The sequence below is a fragment of the Dermacentor albipictus genome, chromosome 3 (assembly GCF_038994185.2).
Source record: "Dermacentor albipictus isolate Rhodes 1998 colony chromosome 3, USDA_Dalb.pri_finalv2, whole genome shotgun sequence".
NCBI lineage: Eukaryota > Metazoa > Arthropoda > Arachnida > Ixodida > Ixodidae > Dermacentor > Dermacentor albipictus.
Genome location: NC_091823.1, coordinates 79,970,530 through 79,982,569, shown reverse-complemented (window position 1 = coordinate 79,982,569; position 12,040 = coordinate 79,970,530). Strand labels below are relative to the sequence as shown.

Sequence of the window (12,040 nt, the reverse complement as noted above, 5' to 3'; positions counted from 1 at the left end):
TCTTTTCGGGTGAAGGCAACTGGTCAATAAACCCACACATATGCTACCTGAAGGCATCAATGTTGCCGGATTCGAGACCCTCGTTATGTAATAAACGAGAAGAAAGGGGGTTAACCGAGGGACCCGATAATTATTAGTCATATAATGAGAAGCCAACAAACACTGACACCAAGTACAACATAGTGGAAATCGCATGTGCTTAATAAATGAAATAAAGTAATGATAAATTAATGGAAATTAAAGTGGATGAAAAAACAACTCACGTTCTCGTGTTCACGTATCACGTTCTCGTGACGCCTGCGGCAAAAAAGACGTTCCACGTCCGCCGCCAAGGTCTGTGAGTGGGGGCGCTGGCTAACACTCCCAGGGTTCTACCAGTACACATAAATACCCAAGAAAGTGGATGGGGAAACGCCGCCGCGGTAGCTCAATTGGTAGAGCATCGCACGCGACATGCGAAGGTTGTGGGTTCGGTTCCCACCTGCGGCAAGTTGTTTTTTCATCCACTTTAATTTCCATTAATTTATCATTACTTTATTTCATTTATTAAGCACATGCTATTTCCACTATGTTGTACTTGGTGTCAGTGTTTGTTGGCTTCTCATTATATGACTAATAATTATCGGGTCCCTCGGTTAACCCCCTTTCTTCTCGTTTATTACATAACGAGGGTCTCGAATCCGGCAACATTGATGCCTTCAGGTAGCATATGTGTGGGTTTATTGACCAGTTGCCTTCACCCGAAAAGATCACGTTCTCGTGACGCCTGCGGCAAAAAAGACGTTCCACGTCCGCCGCCAAGGTCTGTGAGTGGGGGCGCTGGCTAACACTCCCAGGGTTCTACCAGTACACATAAATACCCAAGAAAGTGGATGGGGAAACGCCGCCGCGGTAGCTCAATTGGTAGAGCATCGCACGCGACATGCGAAGGTTGTGGGTTCGGTTCCCACCTGCGGCAAGTTGTTTTTTCATCCACTTTAATTTCCATTAATTTATCATTACTTTATTTCATTTATTAAGCACATGCGATTTCCACTATGTTGTACTTGGTGTCAGTGTTTGTTGGCTTCTCATTATATGACTAATAATTATCGGGTCCCTCGGTTAACCCCCTTTCTTCTCGTTTATTACATAACGAGGGTCTCGAATCCGGCAACATTGATGCCTTCAGATAGCATATGTGTGGGTTTATTGACCAGTTGCCTTCACCCGAAAAGATCACGTTCTCGTGACGCCTGCGGCAAAAAAGACGTTCCACGTCCGCCGCCAAGGTCTGTGAGTGGGGGCGCTGGCTAACACTCCCAGGGTTCTACCAGTACACATAAATACCCAAGAAAGTGGATGGGGAAACGCCGCCGCGGTAGCTCAATTGGTAGAGCATCGCACGCGACATGCGAAGGTTGTGGGTTCGGTTCCCACCTGCGGCAAGTTGTTTTTTCATCCACTTTAATTTCCATTAATTTATCATTACTTTATTTCATTTATTAAGCACATGCGATTTCCACTATGTTGTACTTGGTGTCAGCGTTTGTTGGCTTCTCATTATATGACTATATATATATATATATATATATATATATATATATATATATATATATATATATATATATATATATATATATATACACATTTGTATCACATGCACCAATTCTTGTGGCAATACAGGCTAATTTCAGAGTTTGACTTTCAGGAGGCTTCCACATCTCCAGAAATATGGTTATTTAGGAGAACCGGCACTATGCAGTCAGGTCTGTTTGTCATAGTTTGTTCTCGGTGTCGGTGTAAACTACTTTTCTTTGTGTCTCCTCTCTCGGATGACAGCGTCTTCACAAAGCTTAGATAATGATAATGTTACACTGTTGTTTTGCCTTAAGTAAGACGGGTAACTTTACAGTAACCGATAATTTTATAACGCGAACTCAGGTCGGACATCATATTTCCGGAAACGTCCTCCATTAGTGTGGGAAAAAAAAATCGGCGCGTTCGCCATGCAACGAACGGCTTTTTTTCGGAGCAAGTGCAGTTACTAATACTAAGTTGCTAATAATCGAAAGGCCACCGGCCGGTGCCAAAAGCACGTACGAATGAAAAGCGTTGTGAATTCGGCGCCGTGTCCCACCGAGCGTAATTTTTTTGCCCGTTTGTTGTCTTTACTGCAGAGCCGCACAACATGGTGCCACCCCGCATCACCCACCGGCTGGGCCAGGTGACAGCGCTGGAACACACCGAGGCCGTGCTGCCCTGCGTGGCCCAGGGCTACCCTTTGCCTACGTACCAGTGGCTGAGACGTCGCGACGGCGATGCCTCCGCAAGACCCCGACCTGTGCCGCTAGACGGCGCTCGAGTAAGCATGTCCTCGGGCAGCCTGTTCATCCGCTCCGTGATGGCCGACGACGCCGGCAAGTACTACTGCCTCGTCAACAATACTGCTCGCCAGGACAGGGCAGAAACCGAGCTCGTCGTCTATGGTGAGTGGTCTGCCGTTTGCGTCGACTTGTGAGGCACTCTATTTGCATTCACCGAGGCTACTTAGTTTGAAACACCATTCGAAGCTTTAAGCACGTCCGTTTGCTGTTACCGCTTACAGAATGTCGCAATGCCCGATGCATGTACTGCAGTAGTAGTGCTGCTGCGACATCTTCTGCAGTTTCATTCAAAGAAAGTGTGTTAAAAATGGTTTTGTGTTGCACACGCCACCACGCAGAATGCAAAAAAAGAAAAAGTAAGAGAGTGAGCGAAAGCTCCATTATACGTTCATGACTGCGTTGCTACCGGTGCATCTACGACGTCAGCTATGTAGAACATAGCCTGCGCATTGCCATAATGCTTCTGTGGGCCGTGGTTGAACTCAACGCCGCAAGATGGTGTCCCCGACGCAGCTGTTCACGCCTGCGTCCTAGTATTCCAATTTACCGCAGAAAGTGATACCAATACGGACAGTCTACAGCTCTCTATTATAACGCTTAATCACATCGTCATACTCCTAAACTTTCCGTAGGCTTTAGCCTCAGAAGACTGAATAAAAACCTGCAATCATAAATTAAACCTATGCGACCATCGGTCGGTGTGACGGTAGCTGAAGAGCTCACACTTCCTAATGTTTTTGATCCAAGGAGATTCTTGACGAAGCCTGTAGTTTTCTGTGTCGCTAGTAGGACACTGCTGAAGTGACAGTGATAGATACGGAAGTCCAGCGTGCTGAGCACGCAGTGCTAACACGTCTACATGATGCAATTTCAAAGTTTCAAGATCATAAAGCACGACTGGTGCCATAATGAAGAGAAATGCGGGAGAGTGACACAATAAGCAAATATTTCATAATACATTTTAGGACGGTGCATCAAGGCTGGGCTTCCCTACGGTTAATTAGCAACGTTGCGTAATCTCCGCCGAAAGCGTCGTGGAAAGCACTAACCATGGGTCCTTACGACCTCGTTAAAGCCTTGTTGCTGTATAGCACATTGCTGGCATAGGGATGCGTCTGCCCAACTCTAAGAGCCTTGCAGAAAGCGGGGAGGGGGGGGGGGGAGAGGCACATGACGACATCGTTCTTCACAAGCCAGTGCCTACATAGTTCTGCTCGCTGCGGTCTATCTTTTGGCCTCGGACGCTGGTCAACGCGACAGCAGTTTTAGCGATTAAATCGCGCGGACGTGGTAATGGGGCGATCGCTTCTCATTAACGCCTGACAAATAACGAATCGATGACGTCCGCCGCGCGCAACTTCGCCGCGTTTCTCTCGCCTTCTGCGTGTGTGCCCCCCCCCCCCTTTCCCTTCTCCATCTCCGGGTTCAGTTTCGGAGAGGCGTCTTTATTCTAACGGCCGAAAATGAAGGGATTAGCCCGAGATTTATTGAAGCGATTAGAAGCGCCTCGCGAGATTGCTCGTACTCTGACGGGAAGCTGGGCTTCGGCATACCTCTAGCCCCCCCTTTTTTTCTCTGCTTGCGGTCTAAAGGAAAGGACTTTGAGAGAGAGAGAGAGCGAGAGAGAGAGAAGGGAAGGCGATGATTGAAGCAGCGGATGGACGTGTGATGGCGATGTCTTGAGCGCCAAAGCTTCATTTTGGGCCCACTACTGCGAGGAACAGGCGAGTGAGCTAGGTGGAATGAGCTAGTGCATCAAAGAGATGGCGAAACGACACGTGCTTGGCTGCTTTCTTATAGCGATTATTTTTGCTTCTATATTGGAACAAAGAGGGCGGTATGGGGGGAGAGGGGCATCTTAACCGCACGTTAGTTCGCTGAAGATTGTATGATTTTTCTTCTTTTAGGTTAAGTTTTCAGGCCGTCTTGGAGGTGCAGCACTATGAAAGAAATGTCGGCATGATGCAAGGACGAGACTGTAAGGCAATGGAGAAATAAGCAAACTGACGGCGGAATCGATGAGAAACCAGTGATGCAAGATTTAATGAAGAGCATTACAAAAGCGGCGAGTGAAAAGTGTTTCGTTCGCTCTCACGTAGCTAGAAGGCTGCTTTCACTAGACGTGTGGTATTCTCCAAAGTGTGTCAGTGGATATGGCTTTCTGTCGCAAAGCGCAAGGTCGTGGTTTTGCTTTTCGTTCTGCGGTGATCAAATTCTGACAGAGGCGTAATTGAAAAGCGAGCTTGTACACGTAAAATAACGTGCGTGTTGATCTTTAGCTCTATGTTAGATGCAAGCGCTCCGCTCTCCCTCTCCCCCGCGCTCTCCTTCCCCTTCGCTTCCCTCACTGCACTGCCTCTCAGGGTCCAAGCATTGCTAAGGACGTGATGCATCATGAAACATTCGGTCAACAGATACACCTACCACACTGTCGCGCTGAAAGGTTGACGGTTTCTGTCGATTGAGCGAAATAACAGGCGAGCAGAAACAAGACAGAGCTCTCGCGACAACTTGCAAGCACTGATAATACATAACCACGGAGGGATGTATGAGTGGTGGTCCGGTTTGTGTGCGCATTACCATCAAGGCACTTGGAAAAAGAAATAAAAGCTCTTTCCTAGACAATGCTGGTGTCATTTGTCGTTCTCAAAAGCGCAGCTTCGTATTAGTACGACTACTTTGTAATCGAAGTGAAGGTGAGTGCTATGCGAAAGCCTCACTTCATTTTTTCCCATAGAACAGCCCCGCCGCTGCAGCTAATTCGGCGCGGCGAATGGTAGTAAACAGGGAGCGCATCTGGTTGGCCTCACTACCTTTGCGGTCTCTCTCTTCCTCCTTCCCTCCCTCTCCTCCTCTTCCTTGAACAGAAGCTGATAACCATACCAGGGTGCCTGAGAGCTTATCAGGCCAGCAACGCATAGAGTGAGCCCTAGAGCTGGACAACTTATGGCGTCATAATCTGAGGTGTGTGCCACAGGAGAGCCCATAAAATTGAAAAGCTAGAGCACGCGCGCGATGTGCATCTTTTCCTTTGGGCTTATAGCACGCGTGCTTCGGCACTGCAGCTCCGCCTGAGCAAGCTAAACGCAAACTAATATTCCCGAATAAAACACACAGATTGTGTACCTCTACACTACTTCCCTAATTCGCTGCGCCGCCAGGTTAAGCCATATTACGTAAGAATGCAGCTTTCGAAGAGCAGAGAAACGCACTGGCGTTGCGGTTTCCCTTCGGAATGCGAAGATACTGACTATCGCAGAAAGCGCACAAGCGGTCGTCTTCGGAGCAGAACAAACACGATAAGACTGAAGCGTGGGGACGTAGGGACGTGTGCCGGGGCCCTTGTCGCCCTGGTTAATTACGCTTTGAAGTTGAACATCTGCCAACATTCCCAACTCACAGTCGGGGTGAAGCATAATGCCACTCTCTGAGAATTTTAGTGCGGGCCAACGGTTCATTGATTACTTTATAGATTCTCGGACTTGTGACGTGGAGAGCAAAATCCATCTGTTTCAGAATAGCTCTTCAGCAAAATAACGCAAGAAAGGAAGGCGCTGCTGTGGTTCGACGAGATGACTACGCGTTCTCATTTTGCGGTCGAAGTATCATTTGTTTCACATTTGCCGTTGGTATATCGTTGCTTTACAGGGAAGCCTAAATATATTCATATGAGCCATCAGAAGCTAATCGTACGTTGTAAGCAGAGGCAGCAGAAAAAGCACCACGCGATAAAAATGAAATTCTATCTGGCACGCTTTTGTCTCTGCACGTGGACTCGCAGTATGAACCTTTAGTTCTTATTTTGCTCTGGGTGGATAAATTATACCATCCGAATGCAGAACACGACTCTATTTCTCCTGATATTAGCTTTCTCGAGCAATGGTATAGGATAATATCGGAATCCACGGGCTATTATATTGCCTCTTTTGTTCAATGTATAACCTTCGGGCACAAGATAGATTCAGAAACGGGTCACCCGCATACGAATTGGGACATCTACTGTGCAGAAATCTGCAAACTATGCTTGAAGTCCATAATAAAGATTCAAGCGATGACTCCAGTAATTGCTGCAACGCCAGCCATAAAATGGCTTCTCTCACCGTGTCCGAAACGTTATAACTGCAGTTGCACTATGAGGGTCGCTAGCGCCATTCCAGATATGTGTTTTTTTCTTTATTTGCGAGTTCCATTAGGCTAGCACAATCACGTAGCCCAGCTTTTATAAAGGAATGGCCGCGGAGAATTGGCGAACAAGATATCCTCGGCTCCGACCGGTCGATCCATAACTTTTTTTTTTCTTTTTAAAGAGACATCAACGTTGAGCAGTTATTGATGGTTATACCACGAGATTAAAAAGAATTGATCGGCTGAGTCTATATGCATTCGGCGCAGAAACAAAAGTATTCGTGCACGTGCTTCGAAAGCGGGAGAGGCACGTGTAATACAAATTTACGCTTACCGATCTGGGATATTAATGGCTCGCGCCTCTGCTCACGGACTGCGCTCCGTATACCTTGGCGGCAGTATATCTAGCTACGGCGTAGGAACATTTATCAGGTTCACTGAATGGCAAGCGAATATTAATAGAGATGTGCAACGCGCGATAAGCTGAAAAAAAATAAAAGCAATACCTCCAGCTCATTTCAGATTTGGGAAAGCAAACTAGACAAAGCCACGGCTAATTTTAGGTGAACGCACGACGTTGAAAAAAAAAAAGGCTTTTATTCTTCCAACGAAGGTGACCTGGGCGACGGACAGGTGTATTCGAGCTCGTTGTCTAGCTATTTTTGACCCCTTTCGAACCACCATCGTCTCACTTCGCGTAATCGATCTTCGAGCCGCTGTTCGAGTTTATCACATACAAGTTTAACGCTGCTTCTACGAGAGGCTTCGAACCGCTGGGCGTGGTTCTCAGCTTGCAGAGAAAAGTCAGTCGACGCTAAATGAGGATGAGCCTCGAAATTGGCGACGCCACCGAATCCTGCCTCATTTAGAATGTATGCAAACACGCGCCTCAAGCGAGCGCCGCTCGCTCTCTATCTAAAAGTGTCGTGACACATGGCCGCGACGAGTCTCCGTCCCATTTGCGCGACTTATTTAATATCCCTCATTAAGTCCGGAGGTGGGCAATTACACTCCATCCACTCCTTTCTTTCACTACCCCTCCAGAGTAGCAGGCTGCAACGCTGTCCCAAAGCTACGCTCGACATATTTTTTTTTGTTCATTGAACAGAGGTGTGGGCGGGTAAAGGAGGGGTGGCGGAGGGAGGACGGAACGGGGGAAGGGGGAAGGGGGGGCGCAAGGGGGGAAAGGGGGGAGGCGAGAAACGAGGCGAAGGCGGGAGTGCGCGGCATACAGACTCCAGCAGTCGTGGGTTCATGCTGACCATTGCACGCAGCCTGCTTTATGTTCTCCGTCAGAAATTCGACCGACTCCCGCTCGCTCGCTCACGAAGTGGCCTCCGGGGAACGGGCCGAGGCCTTCCTATATGGCCGAGGAGGGGACGACGTTAGTGCCGGGACCATTGGAGCCCAGCGGCGAAACATTAAACATCGACGCGGCCGCGCTAGCCGTGGGGGTCCCGCGCAGCGCAGATGCGTGTGAAGCGTGTGCGGTACACGGGGCTCTGATAGCGCAGCGGCGCATAATTAAAGCGACGTATATTTTCGGTGCCGACACGTCGCTCGCTGTCCCAGAACCCGGCCGGGGCCGCCGCCGCGTGGCCAGCAGGGGTTTGAGCGTGCGCCGTTGCCTGCCCCTTGCGCGTTGCCGCGCACCACCCCTCCCCCTTCCCTGTTTCTCTCCCCACCTCGGTCCTCCTCGTCATTGTTCCTCTACTTGATTCTACGCTTCTTTCTTCTCCTTTTCCCTGCGTTTGCTCTTCGCGGGGACTGGCAAGAAGCAAGTGAGAAATTATTCAGAGGAATAGCGTCTCGGGCCTCGCAGAACTTCGCGGAGCTTTGTTTCGGGCTCTACAGCCTTTCTATTGGTTCTCAACAACCCCCTCCTCTCCCCCTAGATCTACTGCTTCTGTGGATGAGCGCGTTTTTCGATGGCCTGCACCGGATTATGGCTGTCGCGACACGGTGAGGCACAGCCAGAAACGCACAGAAAAGGACGAGAAAGAAAAAACGAAGACTGCGTGTAGCGAATTGTTGAAGGCGCCAATGAATAACGCAACCCAACCCGGCTGTTGCAACGTTAAGTACACCAAAGAAAAAAGTATAGAGAGAAAATATCTGCCTAGTGCTCGACGTGACGCTAAAACATAGAGTGGGTTCAGTGTTGACGTAAAAAATTAAAACCGCGCTAGCCCAGAGGCTCGTGAGACTGGCGCGGCCTTTGTATTGCACATCCATATCCACGAAACCTTCAGAGAACAGCTACGAATGATTGAGAATGCAAAGCATTTCTGCATCAGTTAACGTACGTCGTAGTTCAGCACAAAGGTTTTGTAATTGCACGGAACGAAAGCTTTTGTAGACATTTTCTTGCCCCGGTCACCAGTTCTGCACGAGGCGGCAGCCGAATGCCATTGAAATACTTTATATGCAGAATGAGTTTGAAGGTTTGCGTAACCTTCGTAAAGTTGGGCGTGCTTTACCAGGGCGAATAAAAAAATGTTTGCCCCTCTTTTTTTAGCCAAATTACGGCTGTCAGTGCGAAGTCAGCATATCCATTTCCAGCGGTGCACCTTTCTTTGACGGGCCTGGCCCTTATCTGCCGGTAACTCCGCGTCACAGCGCTGCTGTCAGTTGTTGAAGATGGCGGTTGTGCTTCACATGTCCACGGTGTACGAGCAACTAAGTGCGATTCGTTTTCTATTGAGCAAGAGACGAATACGCATCTAAATACACAGGAAAATGCAGCCCACGTATGGGAAAAGATGTCTCGCTTTGAGAAGTGTGAGATGGTGGTGTTGTGAGTTCTCAAAAGAGCGTGAAGACTTGCATGGCAATGAGCGTTTGCGGAGGCCGTGTGCGTCGCAGACTGATGACGTTTCCCGCGTGGATGCAATGGTGAAAGCAGATCGGCATGTGCACCACTAGTACAATTCCGGGGAGCTTGGCATTTCGTATGTGAGTGTTTACGACATCGTTCACGGGTCCTTAGGGTATTGGAAGGTTTCATGTCGGTGAGTGCCTAAGCAGTTGGATGGCATGATGAAAGACAAGCGAATGAGTGCTTCAGTGAATCATCTGCAAGGATATGCCGAGTAGGGGGAAAGTTTCTTGGACCGAATTTTTACTGGCAAGGAAACGCGAATACTGCATATCACTCCAGAAACGAAGTAGTAGAGCATGGTGTGAAAACATCCGGATGCACCTGTGACAAAAAAAAAAAAAAATTCTGGTCAGTGCCATCTTTTCGGAAGATGATGTTAACGGTCTTCTGGGATCGCCGAGGACCACCCCTGCTGGATTTCACGCGACAAGGTGCGACCATCAATGCTGACAGTTATTGCCCCACACTGTCACGTATGCTGGCTGCCATCAGGGGAAAAAGGCCGAGGGGTTCTCGATGTGGACAACGCGGTTACCCTTCACGACAACCGCGAGGCCCCATGTAACAACCCAAACCGCCGACAAACTCCGGTCATTTCACTGAAAGCGTCTGGACCACCCACCACGGAGTCCGGGCCTGGCCACTAGTCATTTCAATGTTTTGAGTCCGCTGAAGAAATTCCTGGCAGGACAGTGATGACATGCAACGATGAAGTCAAGACAGCAGTCCGACGGTGGTCCCACAGTCAACCGGACGAATTCTACCTCAGGGGCATCTCAAATTTAGCACTGCGATGGGACAAATGTCCGAACCGGTGTGGGAACTATGTGTAAAAATAGTGTAAGGCATGCCGAATAGTACGTATATTTGTAATTACCTATACGTTGCTTATTTTGGATAACAAAATATAGGGGCAAGACTTTTTCATTCGCACTTAATTGGAAAAGCTTGTGAGCTGACTGTTTAGTTATACTTGTTGTCTTTTTTAGCAGATATTACCGATAACGACGAACTCGGGCTTTTGATTACGACGTGTGCTTCCAGGTAGAAATTTGCCTAAGGTAACACTGCACTTGAAGCGTTTGTAGACCTTACACGACATCACCCTCGGTGCTCCGCTTTGGAGCAGATAACCTTAGTCTGCTTTATTAGATGCGTAATATAGAGAGGTTGACGGCAGGAAGGGCCCTCTATCCAGAAGTCTTAGTCAAGAAAAAAAAGAGCCTAACACAAGTTACCTAACGCTGTGAAATCAAGTCTATGATAAATGAACGTTGCTTCAGCACATGAACTTCATAGATGCGATAGAAGATAAATGAAAAATTATAAACGTACGTGAACAACACAAACATGAGCAGGACATGGTGACATCGAGAAAATGAAAAAGAAGGGTCACGTAACTTCCTCTCACAGGGAATGAATCAAATCCCTGTCCGCATACAGATACAGCTCGGACCTTGAGAGCTAACATCAGGTTAATGCGGCACGATGAGGCTCAGAGCACTTTCTGAACAGAGATAGCTTAACTGCCTTTTAGTTTTCCTTCTTTTATTCTTCAATAGGGGAAATGCTCCTGCAGAAGCATTTTTTTATTGTGTGCCACGATTTTGATGTGTCATGGTCGCTATCGATATGATGGTAAAACGATTGCTTTGGTGGTAGCAAGTGAGTGATAAGATTATGTATTTGTATGCGCAAATATGAGCCCAGAACCTGCAAAGCAATTCCAAATTTCGCTACATCCATTTTTTTCCTTCGCACTCAGCACATCGCTGAGGTGAATGCCCGATGAAAGAAAAGCAGGACTGTTGCGCGCCGAAATGTTGCACAGACATTGCGCAAGTGCTAACAGCTAAGGCTGCTTTTTATTGGCTTCGTCCGAGCAGTGGTATAGCAGATCATCGCATTCTTAAGGCAATTCAAAACTCCCGAGAGACGAGGATTGCGTGAGCTTTTCATTTGCAGAGAACATCGCAGCCGCCGGCTTCGAGAAATAACCGTTTTCGGCGCTTCGGACCCCTTGTATGCGAGCGCATCGTTTAAACGCCGGTGCAGCCGGTGGTAATCTGTTTCAGCGGGAACCCAATTGGCGGCGTCGAGGCGAAACATCGTTAGCGCGTAATGCTTCAGACGCCACGCTGGCAGTCGCTGCAGCCGCCACCGTTTTGCAACCGGTGAAGAGAACTGCGTGCTGTTTTGTATCGTCAAATGGCGGGGCGCCGGCTGGCTGGCAGGCCGCCAGGTGACGCCACAAGCGGCGCCTACCTGATAATGTACTTCTGAAAAAAAATGGAAATAAAGAACAACGAAACATTGAGGAGGTGGGGAAAGCGCTTGCACCTTGCGCCACGTTTTTCAGAAGCGATGGCCGTTTTCACACGTTGCGCTCCAGCTGCAGCCATCCCGATTGTTCAGCGACGTCCGGCGCGGCCTGCAAGTGGTCTTTCGTAGAAAGCTCCGCTCTCGTACTTGTGCATGCCAGAATGCTCTTCGTCCCAGCAGCGATGTTATTGAACTGGACTGGGCTTAAACTGCCACTGGCGGCGTCTTGGAACTGCCTCATGTTGAGTGGGGTGCGCGGCCCTTATTGTTGTGTTGAGCAAGAGCGGTCCTTGACGCAGGCAAATATCGCTGCCGTCTCACTGTGTTCGCAGAAACAGCACTTAAT

At 48.5% G+C, this 12,040-nt stretch overlaps 1 protein-coding gene across 1 annotated transcript in view; it reads left to right on the top strand.

Annotated features, from left to right (window-relative positions):
• Positions 1-12,040, top strand: part of LOC135919173 (cell adhesion molecule Dscam1-like) — a 556,253-nt gene that overhangs the window by 355,969 nt on the left and 188,244 nt on the right. The window contains exon 5 of the mRNA XM_065452886.2: positions 2,160-2,468. Within this exon, the coding sequence (XP_065308958.2) occupies positions 2,160-2,468 (309 nt within the window). The remainder of the gene's footprint in view (positions 1-2,159; positions 2,469-12,040) is intronic.